Source organism: Notothenia rossii (genome assembly GCF_949606895.1).
Source record: "Notothenia rossii genome assembly, chromosome: 10".
Taxonomy (NCBI): Eukaryota; Metazoa; Chordata; class Actinopteri; order Perciformes; family Nototheniidae; genus Notothenia; species Notothenia rossii.
In genome coordinates, this window is record NC_136908.1 from 36,804,742 (window position 1) to 36,824,741 (window position 20,000).

The 20,000-nt window shown below is 40.8% G+C and overlaps 2 protein-coding genes across 6 annotated transcripts in view; both read right to left on the bottom strand.

Annotated features, from left to right (window-relative positions):
- The window catches only part of mettl9 (methyltransferase 9, His-X-His N1-histidine), a 20,069-nt gene extending 8,836 nt beyond the window's left edge, over nt 1-11,233 (bottom strand). Inside the window, exons 1-6 of one of the 4 annotated variants that reach the window (XM_079653868.1) lie at nt 11,177-11,233; nt 11,046-11,099; nt 10,262-10,321; nt 5,659-5,820; nt 861-1,051; nt 583-792 (exon numbers count right to left, since the gene is read on the bottom strand). In XM_079653868.1, coding sequence (XP_079509994.1) covers nt 583-792; nt 861-1,051; nt 5,659-5,820; nt 10,262-10,321; nt 11,046-11,099; nt 11,177-11,191 — 692 coding nt within the window. In that variant the 5' untranslated portion in view covers nt 11,192-11,233. Of the gene's footprint in view, nt 1-582; nt 793-860; nt 1,052-5,658; nt 5,854-5,964; nt 6,334-10,261; nt 10,322-11,045; nt 11,100-11,176 lie in introns of those variants that run through there. The other 3 variants (XM_079653869.1, XM_079653870.1, XM_079653871.1) reach the window with 3 other exon arrangements.
- A 650-nt stretch (nt 11,234-11,883) lies between these two features.
- Nucleotides 11,884-17,001, bottom strand: LOC307023107 (uncharacterized protein). Of its 2 annotated transcripts, XM_079656138.1 has the most exons (5): nt 16,939-17,001; nt 16,305-16,371; nt 15,486-15,588; nt 15,090-15,215; nt 11,884-14,691 (listed from the first exon to the last, which is right to left on the bottom strand). In XM_079656138.1, exons 1-5 carry the CDS (start codon nt 16,953-16,955, stop codon nt 14,522-14,524), a joined length of 483 nt encoding a protein of 160 aa, XP_079512264.1. In that variant the 5' UTR covers nt 16,956-17,001; the 3' UTR covers nt 11,884-14,521. The 2 variants fall into 2 exon arrangements, with proteins under 2 accessions (XP_079512264.1, XP_079512263.1); XM_079656137.1 differs by lacking the exon at nt 16,939-17,001 and having other exon boundaries at nt 16,305-16,914.
- Nucleotides 17,002-20,000: the final 2,999 nt, after the last annotated feature.

Below are 20,000 nucleotides of genomic sequence, written 5' to 3' on the forward strand. Positions count from 1 at the left end.
AATAAATTTAACAGTATGAACTGATTTGTAAATAGGAATACAGATTTGACTTAATGTTTTCATAAATATATTTTTCTCCCAGTTTGTCATGGGACTTATTTTTACCCTCTCAAAGAACCGGAATCGAGAACCGAAAATAACTGGAATCGAAAAGCAGAACCGGAATCGTTAAAATCTAAACGATACCCAGCCCTATGTGTGATGCAGTAAAATCTTACGGTAAAAACCGTGGGAAAATGTGAAATACGATGGCGAAGAAGAAGATTCCAGTGGCCCCAATTTGTGTCCATTCTGGACAAGTGAAAATGTATTCGGACAAGTAAATTGCCAAACTCACTTGTCCATGGACAAGTACTCTCTAAAAACTTTTTCTCACACTGATGGGGACATTTTCTCTAACTGGACCTCGTTGAATTTTAGTTGAATACCCCTGGCCTATACTTATCAGTTTAAAATGCCCTGATCTTTGAGATTTAATGGCAAGTATAACAGTCATACAGGTGGATCAAAACAACTATTATTACTGTGAGTTATTAAGCACGCTGAATGAAGATCACAGTAGTCATTTGGTTTATTACTCACTTGTAATTCCTCCTCTGAAGATGCCATTTCATGGGTGGAGAGACCTCAGTTGCATAAACCTCTCTAAAATGTGCTCCCATCACCCCAGTGACAGCTCCATCCCCAGCCCCCAGGTCCAGCAGTCTGTCAGACCTCCATTCAGGGCCGACCCGGAGCAGCTGCTGGAACTGCTCCGGGGAAAAGACAAACATAGAGCCGCGATCCAGAAACCTGAGACAGAGAGCTGGTCAGAGGAGGAGACTCAGTTGGATGGAGCAGGACATGTCTGTGATACTCACCCATTGATGGAGGTGCGGGACACCAGCGGGCTGAGGAAGGTGGACACAAAGGAGTGGTAGAGCTGGGTGAACAGCCAGCCAGACTTATCCACGCTCCGCTTCAGGAAAGCCTTGGTGTCCGAGTCCAGATGGCTCTGCACAAACAGGGGCCGCACAGACTCTCCCAGCAGGTCCGGACCGCACCTGTACCACTGCAGCCCCGGAAGTATTCACATTTAAACCAGAGAGAGGTGGAGCAGCATTGGATCTACTTCATTATCACTTGTACACTTGTTCCTGCATGGCTTAAAGAATAAAGATAAGACAGATAACAAACAGCGGGCTATATGTACAGGTACATCTCATACATTAGAATATTGTGGAAAAGTTGATTAATTTCCGTAATTCTATTTTAAAAGTTAAACTCATATCTTATATAGATTCATTTCACACAAAGTAAATTATTTCAAGTGTTTATTTGCTTTAATCTTGATGATTACTGCTTACAGACCGATAGAAAAAATACAGAAATGTTGGCCTTCTGAAAAGTACGTTCCTGTTCCTGCTCTCACTACTTGGTTGGGCCTCCTTTGGCACAAATGACTCCGTCCATGTGGCGTGGCATGGAGGCGATCAGCCTGTGGCTCTGCTGAGGTGTGATGGAATTTGATTTGTTGGGTCTGGTGTCTCTTCTTTTGACAATACCCCATAGATTCACGATAGAGTTCAGGTCAGGGGAGTTTTCTGGCAAATGAAGTACAGGCAGTAATTCCATGGTCCTTAAACCAGGTACTTTTGGCAGTGTGGGCAGGTGCCAAGTATTACTGGGAAATGAAATCAGCATCTCCATAAAGCTTGTCAGAAGAAGGAAGCATGAAGTACTCTAAAATGTCCTGGGGGACGGCTGCGTTGACTTAGGACTTAATAAATGAATGGCTTTTGCTTGAAATCCTCTCAAGTCTGCATGTTTTCATTAGCTATAAGCCGTCATCATCAAGATTAAAACAAATAAACACTTGAAATAATTCACTGTGTGAAATGAATCCAAATAACATATGAGTTTCACTTTTTAAATAGAATTACTGAAATGAATCAACTTTTTGATGTACCATAAATGAGCTGAGAAGACAGAGATACAATACTCTTTACAGAAAGGGGTTAAACATTGGTGAGTGTTTAGTGTGCAGTGTCTGTTCAAGGGTGTGTGTGTGTGTGTGTGTGTGTGTTTGTATAGGGTGGGGACAGGTGCAATATATTAGATTTATACATTAATACAACAAAGTCATTTCATTTTATACTTAATAAGTACTTTTACTCCAAATACTTTCAAGTATATTTTCCTAATCGTACTTAAAAACTTACATTTTGTATCTTTCTCGATGCAGTACTTTTATTTCAAATTGAGTATTTGTATAGTGCGGTGATAGTACTTTTACTACCCACCAGTGGAAGAGGCCTTAAAATAAAACAAGCACAGTCATGTATTTTATACCTGCATTATTCCTCTGCACTTTTTCTAAGAATTGCCTTGTGTTTAAGGTGCTATTTGAAGAGTGTGAGCTGATAGCTGGAGAGGTACCAGTTCAACTCCTGGGCCACTGCCGAGGTGCCCTTGAGTAATGCACCGAACCCCGAAACAGCTTAGTGGCACCGGCTAACTGGCAGCCTCTCTGCTCTGCAACTCTCCTATCTGCATGTGGTTGTGTGTGTGCATGTATATCCTCTGTGTGTGCGCATGTATATCGTCCCTGTGTGTGTTATGTGTAGGGCTGCCCCCGACCAAAGATTTTCCTGGTCGACCACTGGTCGTCAGGTAAGGCCACTGGTCGACCACTGATCGACCAGTGGCGCGAATGAAAGCGCACGCAGAGACAAACCGCCTTTTTCGCGCAACCGGCAAGTAATTAAATTATGATTCTGAATGTGTTGGAAAAATCCACAAGGAGACTGTCTTAACATTTTGTTAATTTATTTCAACACAACACACCATATAAAAACATCACAACTTATGAACTTTTAAAAACACAATAACTTTATAAAGCAAACAAAAAACAGTCTTCCGTTAAAAAACTAAATTTAAACTATATTTTTAGTTTCTTTTAAACATGTAAAATAAATATAAATTATATAAACAAACGAATAAATAAATATAGGCTCAAGCCAACTTAAATATTTAAATATCAGTGCAAAAGTAAACAGGCCTACAGAGAAGTATTCTCAACATGAAAATAAAACTTTCAGTTTTTTCCTGAGGTCGGAATGCAAACAAAAATTATAAATATACCGCAAAAAATTAACTTAAACACTTCAGTTGAACGAACGAAGAACGAAAACTATAAACTACAAAACTATGGTGTTATATTAGGCTAGGCCTATACCTGACTTTCAGGGTTTCCCTCCGATCTTAGTCTTCTCATATTATGAGACAAGAACACGAGTTTGTCTGTGTTGTCCGGGAGAAGTGAGCTCCGTGTCTTGCTCACAATGAAGCCGGCTTTGGAAAATATGCGCTCCGATGGCGTGGATGTGGAAGGGATGGAGTGGATGCGCTTAGCTGCTCTGGCAAGCTTGTGATAGCGTTCCTCATTCATTTTCCACCAAATCAGTGGTCCCTTGTCAACCTTGGTTCGGTCCTCCAAGTATGTCTTCATTTCATTTTTCTCTTCTTCCGTCTGTTGATCTTCATCAAAGGCCATCAGCATTGATATGTCCTGCTGCTTTTCCCTTTGCCTCTTTGGTGTGGGCTCACTTTCCTCTGCGCCGCTGCTGTCCTCTCTCTGAGCAGTAGCTTCTTCTGCTGGAGATAAACTCTCAGCCAGATCCCACACCGTTGTGTATGCATCGTCCCGTTTCTCTGCACCGAGGAATGACAAGCTCTTGAACCGTGGGTCAAGGACTGCAGCTTGAATATATATGCTGCCCTCCAGACTCCCTGTGAGCTCCCACCTTTTGTCGATTTCCTCTGATTTTTTTCTTAACTGCCCTCACGGTCGTGCTGTCATCATCACGACTCAACAAGTGGCGCCTCTTCATGTTCACGAGCATCGGCAGCGTAGCAGACAGAGATGCGTTGATATCTTGTGAGAGCAGCTCGGTGAGGGTGATCATGGGCCTCAGCACGGAGACAATGTCCTCCGCTGTCCTCCATTGGGCAGTTGTGAGATCCAGATCTCGGTCAGACTGGTGGGTGGTCCCGGGTTCTGAAAGCACAGCTGTAACCGGACATCTCTGTTCCAGAAGACGCTCCAGCATTGAATAAGTGGAGTTCCATCGTGTGGACACATCTTGTATCAGTTTGTGTTCAGCCACATTCTGTTGCTTCTGTTTCAAAGTGAGAGCTGCTGTTGCCTTGGCACTTTTTTTGAAGTGTCCCACAAGGCGTCTGGCAGCAGCAATCACTCGGCAGATGGGATCTAATTTAACAGCCGCGTTTATGCACAACTGCAAGGTGTGCCCCGCACAACGAATTCCCTGGACATTACCCCAGCACGGGTTTTGAGATAGCTGTTTAGCGCACAACACCATATTAGCGGCATTGTCGTGTACCACAGCGACGCTCTTTTCTGGCGGAATCCCAAACTCCTCCATCACTTCGCTGAGTCGCTCTGCTATGTTGGCAGCTGTGTGGCTCACCTCCAGCACTTTAGTCTCCAACACGAATGAATGTAATTGCCATTTTTGGGAAATAAAGTGTGCCGTCACAGTCATGTAACCATCCATTTGGTTGGAGGTCCGTGTGTCAGTAGTGAAGCTGACTGCTGTGCAGGCTTTAAGTTTCTCCAAAAGTACCTGTTTGGTCGTGTTATATTTGTTTTTAATGGCGTGCATTACGGTGTCACGTTTGGGTACAGTGTTACCTGGTTCGATGAACTTCATCATCTGTTTGAACCCTTCCCCCTCGACAATGTTTACAGGTCTCATGTCCAGTGCCACAAAATCTGCAATTTTGTCGGTGATGTCTCTCTTCCTTTTCTCGGAAAGAGGGGGCTTCAAAACGAGTGTTGTCTGTGAGAGTTTCAATGGCGGCTGCGAAGATGAAGTTGAGGTAGATGCGGTGGCCCTATCAACGTATAGTGGATGAGCCTATTGAGAGAAATGCACATTAATTTAAGTTTACACTAAGCCTAATAGCCCATAATATGACAATACATTTTATCTAACAGGCTTTTTATTAAGGCTAGAGCCGCAGAGCGTCCATCTTTTAATGGCTTGAACGGTACTTACATGTTTCAGGTGATAAGTCATGTTTGTAGTTGATGAATGATAGGAGAATATTTGCTTGCAAAGTTTGCATATCACCTTCTTCGGGTTGTCTGTTACTTTTTCGAAATGCTCCCAAGCTCTTGGTTTTACGCCTGACATGGTTAAAACTATCAGCTTATCCGACGTGAAAACAAGTGACTCACTGTCACCTCCTGTTTCCCGGTTGTTGTTTTTTTTTTTTTTCAATCTTTTTTTTTTTTGGCGACCAACTTCCAATTAAATCTTGACCGACCAAAAACTCTTTGGCCGACTAACCTTTGGTCGACTAATCGGGGGGCAGCCCTAGTTATGTGTGGAAACAGAGTCTAGAAAGTAACTTCCCTGTGAGGGATTAATAAAGTATGTCTTCTTCTTAAATAAATACATGGACTTGGCTTTGAGTAAGCAACAAAAAAAAGGGTAGAATGATCTGTTATCTGCCCTCTGATCAGTGTAACATAACACGCTGTCTGGTGTCACGTGAGTCTAGTATCTAGTAAGTCTGTCCATGATTGTTGATAAGGCGGAATATTACTAACAGTAATTATTAACAGTTAACATTAGTAACAGTTCATACCTCTTGAGTCTCGGTCGCGGCAGCCTCGTCCTTGCTCACCATGTTCAGGAAGAGGGACCGGGCCAGCGGGCTGCGGACGTACTTCCCGGTCCACATCCTCCTGATGGAGAGCAGGAAGAAGACGTATCCGAGCAGCCAGGCTCCGAAGAGCAGCGTCTTCAGCTGCAGAGCACACATGAGGACACAGGGTGAGAGCTGGAGCAGCGGAGGGCTAGTGTTAGTGTGAGAGGATAAAGAAGGCCATGGCAGCCAATGGAGAAGCAACACGCCGGGAGAGCTTTCCTATTCAAGACAAGAACAACAAACCTGAGGGAGGGGGTGCTTTAACACAGCCAGCTGCTGTTTATCCAACAGCTTAGTCTTGTGAGGCCATTGTCTTATCGTCTTTCGCAGGTGTGCGCTCTGCTCAACAATACAAAATCCACTTCCGCATATTGTGCACTTCCTGTGTAACTGCTTAATGTGTCCCCTCACAGAGAAGGGTTGAGTTGCAGACCTCCGACTGTCAGTCGCGAAGCTGCAGGCGGCCACTGCATGCAGAGAAATCCCTCAGATCAAACGTTCAAACCTGAACGATGTAGGCTACAAGAATGTAGCCACGGTACTCTCACACAGCGAGAAGATGAAAAGGAGCCGATCTTCTTCTTCTTCTTCTTCTTTTCTTTAATGGCCAATCGCTTCCACTTGGAGCATATATCGCCACCTACTGTTGAGTTATTAAATGTTTATATTAAATCCTTATCCTCATACCAGTGCTTTTGAGGAATTTGAAGATCAGCTTGTTTGCTTCATTTCTTGATTTACTTTCGTATATTGACTTGAAATCCATGTCCTTGACGTTGAGTTGTTCCAGTGCAGTTTTCAGAATGAATCTTTGTCTGTTATAATCCGGGCAGCTACAAAAATACATGATGTATTGTCTCTGGTTGTTGGCAACCATCACAATTGCCATTTGGATGTTTTCCAATCAGATTCATCTAACACTTCCTGCCTCCTGATCTTACCTTCTTCTGTCAAATTTTCTGAAGAAGGAACTTTGACAAAAAGTTTAGATAGAATTTCTGCTTTCTCCATAGCACCAGTGGCAATTTCCCCTCCATTCTCTAACACTGGCAGGTTACTCTGCTGTCTTATTCCCCTCATCTTCTTAACCATTCCCCATACTTTATCTAATGGTGCAGTTCTCCCAATACTTGAACAGAATCCTCTCCAACACTCCCTTTTTGCTCTTTTAACAATGTTCCTTACCTGAGCCTGTGCCTTTTTATATTCTAATAAATTGTGTAATGAATGTGTCTTTCTTAGCTTTCCAAACAGCCTGATTTTGTTTCGGATTGCATCATTACATTCTTTGTTTAGTTTAGTTTAACTAAACTAAACAAAGTTCCATCTAAGTTTAGTTTACCAGTTTTATTCCCAATAGTTTGATTAGCGCTTTTAATTATATTTGAAGTAAATTGCTCATTTATTTCATCAATTCTTCCTGCCATATCAATCTGATCAAATTCATTATCACACAATTTAGCAAACATCTCCCAATTTGCTTTAGAAAAAGTCCATCTCATGATACCGTCTAGCTCAACCACATGATTTATATCAAACTTGATTATAATCACAAGATGATCACTCCCAATACTGTTATTTGCCAATACTTCCCAACTGCTACTAGAAGCTAATTCACTTGTTACAAGAGTTAGATCGATCGCAGACTCTGTTCCATCTCTAAAATTGAGTTACCTTGCCCATTATTTAAACAAACTAATTCCTTTGCCTCCATTAAGTCCTCCACCACCTGCCCGTTGTAATCTGTTGATTTCCCTCCCCACATTGTATTATGTGCATTAAAATCACCACACCATATTATTTCATTTCCTTGGTAAAGACTGTCTAATTCCTCTATTTTGAGTTTATTACATGGATTATAAAGATTCAGGAGACTAATTTTCCTTTTATTAATCCAAACCTCTACACCCACTATACTAGTACTAAATCATGACTGTTCTTAAAAGTTAGCTTACTATAAGACATGACTTCTCTGATAAAGATTGCACATCCCCCTCCCTGGCCATCATTTCTATCTTGTCTTATAGCAGTATATCCCCCAATTATGAAGTCCAAATGAGTCTTCAGCCATGTTTCTTGAATACAAATAACGTCTGTTTTTTCTTTTAACTGATATATATAGGTCTTGAATTCTTGTCCATTTGCAATAAGGCTTCTAGCATTCCATTGCAGAATGAGAAAAACCATTAATCTATTCATTAATCTGTGAATCATCATTATTGGTGGCTAGCATATCATGTATAAATATTCACCTGCTGCTTCCACTATTGTTTTCAGTCTTGACCTCTTTTTTGTTTGTTGTAAAGCAACATTCACCACTTTTCCAATAAAGGCCACAAATGTGTACTTATTAACAATCTATGCATCCTCTCCTATCACACACTTATGCGAACACTTTGTGGAGCTTTCCTTTGCCTGTGGGAGTCTGGGAAAATCTTTTGAAGAGAACATACTTGATGCTACTTGGGATTTCCTAGCTATGTTTAGTGAAACCTTTTCTGTTGCTTCAACATATGAGACTTTATTTTGCAATTTGTATCTCTGCACCTCCTTGGCCTTTTTCTGCACTTCACAGCCCTGATACGCAGCACTATGTTCCCCACCACAGTTACAACATTTCACCTTAGCACCTGCAGTACAACTACCATATTCATGTTCCCCCGCACATGTTGGACACCTGGGCTTAGTTGCTTTGCACTTGTCTGCCACATGCCCAAACCTTTTGCATTTAAAGCACCACAGAGGTTTAGGGATGAATTCTCTTACTGGAAAGCTCATGCAACCGATCATTATCTTCTGTTGAATTGTTTCTTCAAACTGAAGAAGAACAGACAAACTATCCACTATCTTACCCTGATACCTAGTAGGAAGACGCTTAACTACAGACACTTTTCCCCCTTTAATTTCTTTCTTGAGTTCTTCTATGCCGATTTCTATGGGAACTCCACTGATAACTCCAAGTATTTTCCGATTTGCTCCAGGAACATGGCATTTAATTCGAACTTCATTCAGGGTCTTCATTTTCAGTAACTTGTCCTGTTGTTTTGCATTAATCAATTCAACCAACATCCGTCCTTTGCTCAGAAATCTCGATTGTTTTATCGATCCAATTTCTTTGTGAATTGCTTTAGTCAGGGCCACTGGATGAAACTTAGCTGCGGATTGCTCACCAAACTCAACAATCACTTTCCACTCTTCATTCTCAATCCTTTTCTTTACTTTCTTCAAGTAGCAAAAGTACAAGTAGTTGTGCAATCATTGTGCAGATTGGTCCATTTCAGAATAATATATATGATATGTTTTATAATGATTGATCATTAAAGTGTTCTCAAAGCTGGTAAATGTGCAGCTAGTTTGAATGACTTTGTATACTGCAGGGTAGCTTGTGAATTTACTCCGGGTGGAACTAAAGTCTGATTAAACACTTGATTATATTTCACATTAGGCATACATTGCACCCCCAGTTGAATGTTATGCACCCTCTATTCAAAAAAGAGAAGGGAGCGAAAAATACAAATAACAAATTGTGTCAGGTGCGCGTGACCTGCTCCGCTGAGTGTGCGTCATTTCGAAAGTGCTTCCACAGCTGTGACACACATCTGTTGATAATCATGTATACGAAAATGGTTAAAACAACCATCACTAAACGCCAGCACCACTGCATCTACTGCAGACAATAGCAACAGGTCAGATGGGGATGTTACGTCCCGCCGTCGTGGACACTAGCTTACTCCCTCCTGAGTCCTGACTCGCCGCCCTCGCCCCCGGAGCAGCAGTCTTCATCGCCCCAAACAACGCCGGCCCTCCGCGGCCCGCAGGTGCCATGGAGACCTTGGCAAAACAGAGCCTGCCCAGCAGGGGCGGCGGGTACTGTAGGAAGGCTAAGCCTTCCCAAATATTGTTGTCGCATCCTGGTAAAATAAAAATATAATGCATGGGTGTAGGAAGCATCCTGAATGTGGGGGGGGATTTTTAACAGGGGGTGTGGGGGTCCCCCACCACGAAAAAAAAAAATAGATTTCCTGTATTCTGGTGCATTTTAACAGGTGGTTTGATACTTTTATGTGGCTATACTAGCATGAGGAAAATGATGGGTACATTTTGTAATTTCATCCAGTAGCAAAGAAAGGAAACATATTTGATTATTAATTCAGAGCCGTCTTTGAATTATTAAAAAGCAGTTTAAATGCCCATTTTTTCTACATTTATATACAACAATAAATATTTGTGAGTGCATTGAGAGATATTGTTGTGGAGAGTCATTTATATATAAATCGCAAAATACATTTGTGAATCCTTCTGTGAGCATTTATTAATATTGACACTGATCTGACTCCATACAGATGTATAAGTTCACCTAGGAAGGGTATCATTGACTTAAATGTTCAAATAAATGTTGCTCTTCTGTCTATATTGGTCATATGATGCCCCTTGACTGAAATGTTTCCTGTTCAATATCCCCACTGATTTCCTTAACATTCTGGGATAAGAGTCCACATCACAATTTACTCTAAACTGTTATTACCCTTTCATCACTCACCTCAGCAATGGACCTCTCTCCACTGTCCCTGTGTTCTGCCTCTGACTCACTCTCAAGCGCCTAGATGTCAAGAGAGGTGGTGAAGTGATCATTATTTATTGAGCAGTATACTCTTTCACATTGAATCATAACAAGCCATACTGAATGTAAATACAACTGACTTACTTTAGAAAGTAAGTCCCAGTCTGTGACATTGGACATTTTGAAGACTCTAAGTCCCAAGTAGTAGGTAGAATATTAGCTAGTCTATGTAATGTGCACAGAAAATAAATAGTTAACTGAATACTGGGATGGAAATTGCCTATAAGCACTCAGTAAAACATAAACACACACAAAAAGCTTATGAATGATAAGAAGTATAATTAAAACATAATGCACATTACCATTTTGAGAGAGAGTACCGAAGTTAAAGAACTCAGAAAATAATCTCTTATCGAAATGAGGCTCCAGTAAAACACACTGACTGCGTCTCTACATGGACATCAGTAAGCCGTTTATGAGTATTATCCCGGTTATGATCATATTGGGGATATGGTGTTTACATGAGCACAGAGAGATCGGGGATATGGTGTTTACATGAGCACAGAGAGATCGGGTTATTCATGTTCCCTGTTTACATTATAAATACTAGTAACCTGGCATTTCGATGCCTTTTCTCATCTAAACTATTCAGTATTTGTATCTCTCTATCATGACATAAAGACGAAACTCCTCTCCAGAAGTGAGACGCTTTTGCCGCCGCCATCACTGTTAACTGATTAACTGCTACCAGCTGATGACTTACTTTCCTCTTCTTTGAATTGTTTTTCTTATGTCCATGTTGTCTGGGGGAGAAAACCTATCAAACCAAGAGATCGTCAGCTTTGATTTTCGCTGTATTAACAATGTCCTGAACACTTGGTGTGTGTGCCTTACCTCCGCTACCGGCATCGCTTCATACAACAGATCTGAGCTGTCCAACTATGACAACACTCCTTGAACATGCGCGCGGTATGGGAGAATCTGCCTTGGTACAAAGTAGCAGTGAAAACATGGTACGGAGTTTCACTGATTTGGGCATTCTCTCAATAAGCAAGTGGAATGGATTTGATAGTGAAGCACTGACACAGCGCTCTACAAAGTGCGGCGAGTGGATAGACCGATTCACGGACTTTCCGCATAGTAAAAGTGGGGGGGGGTCTAAACTAATCATTTTGGAGACTTGTCCCACCCTCATATCATGGCTGCGACGCCCATGATATAATGTATAATGTTTGTGTCTTTGACATTAGCGCTGCTATGCAGCCACCTTTGCCCTGCTCTACAAAGCCAGTTCAACATACCCTGGATATGTTTGTCATTTTGCAGCTTGTGGAATAAAAATTGATAATTGCTAGAATATTCATGTAAAAATATGCCTCTATTCTACCATGCCTGTAGAAATGTTGGGTCAAATAATGCATACAATAGCACAGATGCCTTCACCACGAATGGCTACAAAAATATTTCATATATCCAAAGCTTATCAACAAGCTAATGTTGCAGCTGAAATGTTCTCCAGGTCACAAAGTCAACCTCACATATATACCAGTTTTCAAGCACAGTAAATATTCTCTTCCCAGAGTATATGATGGGACCAGTGGCGATTCTAGAGATTTATACATGGGGTGGCAGAGGGGTGGCAGGCATATATTGTAGGGTGGCAATTTTTTTAGGAAGCCCACCTTACTTTGTACTTTATATGCACCCATATACAACAGTTTTTTCAACACCCAAGTGTGATAAATTCAATATTTGGTCTACATACATGAGCATTCCACTTTTTAGTACATTAAAACAGTGTTTCCCTTGGGATTATTGTAGCAGCAGAAATGTTGCTCATCCCAAGCAAGCCTTCTGGGGGGGTATCCGGGGCATATCCCCCGGGTCAAAAATGTGGAACATTGTTAATTCAATCTAATCAATCTGAGGCACTTTGAAAGCAAAATCAAGCCATAGGAATGATTTAGAAATTTGAGGACTTCCCAGCACTTTACAAAATTCCAGCATTATCCTAGAAGCAAAGCCCTCCCTCAAAGGCCTGCCTGCCAAAGTGTTTTGTGAGTGCATGTGTACAGAATAGGTTAGACAGGTTTGTGAGAACAATTTCTGTGTGTGTTAAAGTCACAAAATATATACAAGTATTTACATTATCAGTTATTGATGAAATTTCACATTGTAAATGCAACCAAAAAAATACAAAGCAGATTAGAATGTTTTTTGACTCCGTTACATATATCATCTGATTGCTACAGAAGCTGTATGCGACGATTGCTATGCTGTGCAGCAAATCTCTTCACAAACTCATCCAAATTTAAATCTTTCGCACGTTTAGACTTAATACTGAGAATTGCTATACTTGCTAGTCTGTTCTCAGTCATGGTAGAACGCAGGTGATTCTTGATCAGTTTAAGAGCTGAAAAACTCCTCTCACATGCTGCACTGGTAACAGGCAATACCACAGCTATTTTACATAACCTGAACATCTCAAAGAATACCTCCTTGTATGGTTCCAAAAAATTAACAAATTCTATTAAACTGGACGGACTTTTTCCATGTGTTGCTTGTCGATCTAACAACCTTCTAGTCTGGTGCAGTTCATGTTTCAGATCCTCTACATTTGACCAATATGCATTTGCTAATAGAAAAACTGCCTCCTCATTTAAAAAGCTGCTGCTGGATGGATTTAGGGCCTGGACACCCTGCATGATGTCACAGTTTACGCTAGAGAATCGTCTTCTCATTTCACCAACCATACAATCAATGATGGGATAAAATACCTTGGTGATAAAAGACCTCTTACTGTCCGATTCTGTGTGTTGTCCTAATGTTGACATGATAACACTACCTTGAAGTCTTTGTGTTATTTGCCTTGCCCTTTTAAAGGTGTGAGTCGTTGAAATGTCAGACTTTTCACAGGTGGCTAGTACCTCATTCCACAGCTCATCAAAGTATGTCTCACTGCGATAGTCTTCCAGAGTCTGTCTGAGGGTCGCAATTAACTCTACAGCTTTAGTAAGGTCAATCTGTGTTGACTGAAGCATCTCTGACAAAAAGTGTGTGTCCTTTAGTACCTTTCTAAATAGTACAAGACATCCAATAAAATTTAGATCGATCTGAACTAGTAGACCTCTTGCTTCAACCGCTCTGTCCGGATTGTCCTCCTCTGAAATATCTTCCAGTACTTGCATTACAGCAGGCAACCTATCCATGACATTGCGACAAGCTGTATGTCTGCTGGCCCATCGAGTCTCGCCGAGACGTGAGAGTTCCCTTACTTGACCATCATACATCTCTCTCTGCACATCCAACCATTTAGGATGGACATAAGATCCTGACATAAAAATATACAGTCGCTCTAACAATGAAAAGAAATTTCTTGCATCAGGAACAGATTTCACACTGTCTACCATCACTAGGTTTAAGCAGTGGGCACTGCAATGAACGTAGAATGCATGCTTGGCTACTTCTCTTATTCTGGCTTGGACACCAGCATGCTTCCCACTCATAGTTGAAGCACCATCATAGCCTTGCCCAACTAGGTTTTTTTTATATTCCAGCCCATACTTCTCTAAACAGCCAATGATCTTCTCTGTTAAACTGGCAGCATCCAGTTTATCTGCTTCTTGAAACTCTAGAAAACTCTCCTGAACTACACCATTATAATAGTACCGAAGAACAAAAGACATCTGCTCCATTTTCTTTACATCTTTTGTTTCATCAACAAGAACAGAAAATTGTGCACTCTCTTTAACCTCTTTGATAATCTCCTCTTTAACCATATCTGCTAAACACTGCAGTATTTCATTTTGTATCAGGCTACTTGTGTATTTTGCATTTTTTGCTTGATTTTCCATTCGTTTTTTTAAAAACGGATCATGCTTGCTCAGGAGATCCAACAATTCTAGGAAATTTCCTCTATTGTCCGCCTCGGATGATTCCCGGTGACCACGCTGGGAAATGTTTTGAGTGGTAGTTAACAACAGGACTTCACCAAGTGTGCGTATATATTTCTGGTTTTCGATTACTTTTTTACTTGACTCCTCTTCCATCATTCCTAACATTGATGAGTTTCTGTCTAGCATTTTCTTATTCTCTGTCCATGCAAACATAGCATTAACATGGCTCTCTGATTTAGCATGTGAACAAAATCCACTGTCCTTAAATGTAGCTTTCTTCCAGTTAGAATAACCATTCATAGAGGTAAACACAGTCCTAGAGGCATTAGGTAAAGAAAAGTGTCTACATACAAGCAAAGCAATATGCTGCGTCTTTTGACTGTGAGTATTCCACCCAGTTATGCATTTTGTACCAGTCAGCATGGAAACTTCTCCTTGCACAACCTTGCATCGTCTTGGGAAAGCTCTCCAGCGATGGTTGTGTCGGCCCATCCCCTCTGTGTTTGGAAATGTCTGGAAAAAGATCAAATAAGGAGGGAAAGTTACTCTATAATAACTACCCTGATAAGCCCCAAGATGTATTTAACTACATTGATTCATTGATACATTGATTAACTACATTGATTCATTGATACATTGATTGATCTACATTGATTCAAATCATACATGGCATTTACTGTACTGTGGCTTTGATAAAATGTCACTAATTCTGTGCTGATATATGTATTTGATCCAAATGGTAAATGGACTGCACATATGGGACTTCATTTGCAACTAACGGTACCCAACACACTTTACAATGGCCTCTCATTAAGCCATTCTCACACACATTCACACCAATTGTGGTAGCTTTTTTTCAAACGTAAGGAGCTAACACTTGAATGGAACCCCCCACCCACCAAAAAACATACCATGAGGACCAGCTGTAGCTGCACAATCTTCCACTTCTGTCTCAGACTGTCTCTCTGCACAGTCATCATTGACACTTTCTGGCTCTGGCTCAGGCTCTGGCTCTGGATCAAGGCACTCCAAGGTCTCTGTTGGGGTATTTTTTTGTTGTGTAGGAGAAAAATAAAATAAAATAAGATACTATAGGTAGCAATAATAATAATAATAATAATAATAATAATAATAATAACCCTGATGGTCAATGTCACACTTATAGCACTTTATTTGCATTTAACAGTACCCAAATCACTTTACAATGGCTTCTCATTTACCCATTCACACACCAACGGCAGTGGAGTTTCTCAAACGTAAGGAGTGAACACAACTGGACCATAACACAACAACAAAAACATACTGACCAGCTACGCAGATCTTTTCCACCTCCATCTCAATGAACTGGCTCTCTGCATTGGCAGATTCTGCCTCGGGCTCGCTCTCTCCTGCTCTTTTCTGATCTGTAGCCTATTTTACACAAAAAGTAGGCCATTAACATAATACATTAGCCCTAATGTTACTGCACTGTAGCTTCGTTTAAAATATCACTACTTGTGGTGGTATATTGAAATATAAGATCACATTTACTGGGCTGTGACAAAAAGTGGAAATCCTGAAAATAGAAATACTGTAGCAATGTAATTAACTAAATTGTTAACTGGGACACTTCCTAAGTTCTTTTAACTGACCACACAAACTATGTGGTAATCTATACGATTTTATGTTAAGTTTTGTAGTGTAGTAGTGTATCCCTTATTTTAACCTAAATTAAGCAAATTTAAAATACCTTTCATTACTCTTATAGTAAATGCAATGAAATCACAAATATCCCCCTTTTATATAAAAGTAGAAAGTGTTTACTATGTAAATATTAAATGAAATTACAGTCAAATAAAATATTTCAAATAAAAGGTTTCTCTCTGCATCAATGAAATTACCTACCTAATGCATATTTTGCATTACCGAAATGCTTTACTCCTTTAAATAAGCAACCTCTGCTATGCCACCTTAATAGTTAGCCAGCTTTTTTGTAACATAAAGAAAATAAAAGGAAAATATAGCACTGGGCTACAATACCACGAGGACCAGCTGAACTAGCTAACTAACCTTCCCGCTCTAGCCTCAAGCTTCGAGTGGCAGAGGCTGTCTGCACTTGGACCCTCATGCTCCCTCACATCACTAACCTGCTTCTTTGTGAGGATGAAGCTCCTGATGTCACCCTTCCTCTTTGTGGTTGACGACATGGCCTTCCTATAATTGAAACAAGTCATATTCAAACATAAATTAAAGTTTTTATGTTAAACATACATTAAAGTTTACATGTAACGTTAAGGTTCGCCTTTCTGATGCTACACACAGAAATTCTGCTAGCCTTAGCCACCACTAGCATACTAGCTAACGCCAAATAGCAAACTTGTTAAGAACGTTTCATAGAACTACAATGATATGAAATGCCACAACATCACTTGGTTTCAGTTCAAAATGTCAAAGGCTTGCCAGTAGCTGGCTAGTTATCAACGTTATTCAGTTAGCTAGCGCCAGCTAGCTAGTTACCGAACTGGCTTCAAAAGCTATCTTGTGGCTAACCGTGACATGAGGTAAAACGTAGCTAGGGGTTAGCCACATAATAGCTATCTAGCCTCATCACTCGGTAGTTAATTCTGAAATCGATAACAACACAGCATATTCATCCAGAAACTACCAGTTACTAGTACCATATCTCTAATAATAATAATAATAGTTTATTTTGTACAGCGCCTTCCATCTATGAGGAATTATAAACGTTTCGAAATCACATTACACTTTGACGTTACCCACCTGTGAACAGACTCCATCTGACAGCTTGTGTCTGCGCTGACTCCACGTCAAGGCAAAGAGATTCTGCAGTTTGACACCGATTTTGGATTGTTTTGAATTTGTTTTGATCTTAAAACGATATTAATAATAATTATCCAATAAATCATCAGTTGGTATTTTTTGACTGGGGTGGCAGGTGGGGTGGCAGACCCCTTTTCAGGGGTGGCGGCTGCCACCCCATGCCACCCTGGTAGTTTCGCCACTGGATGGGACCAAGGTGAGGATGTACATGGTTTTAATAATACTTTTGCCTTTCAATGTTTGCCATTTCAAACCATGAGCTGGTTCAAATAATATTTGCCTTGATTTACAATATGTTCTCATTTGTTTTATCAGTACAGTTTTTAAACTTTTGTGGTTTTCTTTGCCATAGTCCACTTTGGACTGGAGGAAAAATGTCAGGATTGCACACACACTTGAAATGTTCTCACTTGCTTGGTTTCAAAACATAACAAATGCCATAATTTGTTCATTGGGGACCATCAATGCTATTTTATTATTGAAAAAGTCTGACATTTGCAAAGTTATGATTTAAATCTCTTGTTTTTGATCAAATAACAAGAAAAGTACACATTTGAAGCGCAGGTATTAAGGTGTGATAAACCAGTCCTCAGCCGTATGGTGAACAAACAGCAGGGTCATAGAAATGGTAGGATACAAAGAGGCTATCATTTTCATGAAAAATATGTTTTAAATGGTCATAGACTCAAAGGGGTTCTTGTCTGTCTTTCTAGGATTCTCTCTGAAGTGCCATGGCATGTTGGGCTGCTGATGCCTTCAGGTTAACAGGGACAGACTTTGAGCATACACTCAGTCCTGCAGGCGAGTACACTTCTACAAGTCCTCCTGTAACTCCAGATCTAAGTTCACCACCATCAGAGAGAATGGAGCCAGACCCGGACCACGCTAGGAAAGTGATCTCCTGGAATAGCCCACCTTCCTCTCTCTAGATGCTGCTAAGCCCTCTATGGATTCAGCAGCTACCTGTTGGCTCACTTACAAATGTTTGCTGAGATAGTTCTATTGAAGGAACATTGAAGACAAAAAGCCACCTGGGCTGAGTACTGTGAGCAGGGCTTCAGTCATGGGGAAGGAACAGGACCTGCTGCTGGCTGTGAAGACTGGAGATCTTCTGCTGGCACACAAACTTCTCTCCAAAGTCAAGTGCAGCAAAACAAGTAAGTACACAGCTTACTGTATGTATACAATAGCTTTTGTATTAGTTTATTTATATTTTGTATTAGCTCATAATCTGAATATGTAAAGTAATGAGTAACTAATTTTTTAATTCATGTAGTGGAGTCAAAAGTACAATATTGGCTTCCAAAATGTAGTGGAGTAGAAGTAAAAAGTAGCATAAAATCTAAATACCCCAAAATCATACTTAAGTACAGTACCTGAGTAAATATACTTCACTACATTAACCTCGGGTCGTTTCCAATATGAAATAGAACTAAGTAAGAAGAGGCACAGGAGTGGGGGATGTCACTTCTTAACCAAGTGCAGATTGTTTGCGAACCATACTTTCAGGTTCAGCTGTGGACAAGTGGAGTTAAACTGCGGCACAGCACTGGATATTCTCCTGAACACAGACCCCCGCAGCTCCTCGCTCCCTGGGATGTGGTGGGCTTTCTTCTGCTTTCAGATGTTCTTATCTGCATAGCTTCCAAGTCAAGCAACAAGCAAGCTCTTTACAGAAACATTGTTGCACATGACGCGTCCTCCCTTATCCAGCCTGGGGGAAGTTAAGGCCATCACACACACACACACACACACACACACACACACACACACACACACACACACACACACACACACACACACACACACACACACACACACACACACACACACACACACATGAACACACACACACACACACACACACACACACACACACACACACACACACACACACACACACACACACACACACTGCTGCTTGGCAGAGAATATTAAAACAAATATTGTACACTTTTGTACTGTTCTGTGCTACTGTTCATGAACAACCAAGAGACGTTCTAGTGCGGTACTAAATAGAATAAACTCGACCTAAACAACCTAAACGAACTAAAAAAAACGAACCTACATTTTTTCATTTTTTGAGTCTAGCACTAATTGGTGAGAAAAAGTGTATTTCTTTAATTCAGGGTTAACTGACTAGTGTATGTGCCCCATCAGACAAAATAGAGACAACTGTGCCCCCTTGGCAGGGAGCTTCGGATTAGAAGGGCTCTAAGGCTGACGGACAGGGAGCTGAGAGAGGAGGTTACTTCTCCGATCAGCCATCTGGTGACATTAGGGTGGTGCTCAGTCAGTTGGAGGTCTTACCACAGCCTCTTCTTTCTGCTTAGCTGTTGCAAGCTGACACATCAGAGGCTCCCAGACAGAGCTGTCACACACTCTGTGCTCCTCTGTGTGGGGCCTTGTGTTGCCTATGGAGTGACATCTTGACATGTAAAGGGTCTTCCTCTCACACACTCTTGCCTCGGACTGAAGTGGGTGTTGCCCTGCCTGGATGGGGACCATGAGAGACTAGAGGTTCTTCAAAGGCCTTCATGATTACAATGTTTTTGTTGCAGCACTTGCTTGCTTTCATGTTTCATCCTCTGTCAGGTAGTTACAGGCCTGCAGGTTAGGTTGTCACGGACAGATGGATGAGGATGAATATATTACAACAGTAAAAATATGTACAGTAGTGCAAATGACTGTCCATAGCAGCGTAGTAGAAAGGTGTGTGTATGTGTGTGTGTGTGTGTGTGTGTGTGTGTGTGTGTGTGTGTGTGTGTGCGCACTCCGCACTATATATATATATATATATATATATAGTGCGGAGTGCGCACACACACACATATATATATATATATATATATATATATATATATATATTGTAGTAATAATGATATAATCTATTTATAATTGTAAATGTATATTGTATGTAGGCATACATTTAGATGTATATTTTGTTAATTTAGTTTTTGGGAGAAGCGGTGGGGTTAAAAAAGTGTAAATTCCTTCCCACG

Coding starts and splice junctions, on each gene's coding strand:
- LOC307023107 (XM_079656137.1), bottom strand. CDS start 16,391: ATGACTTGTTTCAATTATAGGAAGGCCATGTCGTCAACCACAAAGAGG. Junction 15,216..15,485: donor GGAAAAGATCTGCGTAGCTG/GTCAGTATGTTT, acceptor ATACCCCAACAG/AGACCTTGGAGTGCCTTGAT. Junction 14,692..15,089: donor AGCTACAGCTGGTCCTCATG/GTATGTTTTTTG, acceptor ATCTTTTTCCAG/ACATTTCCAAACACAGAGGG.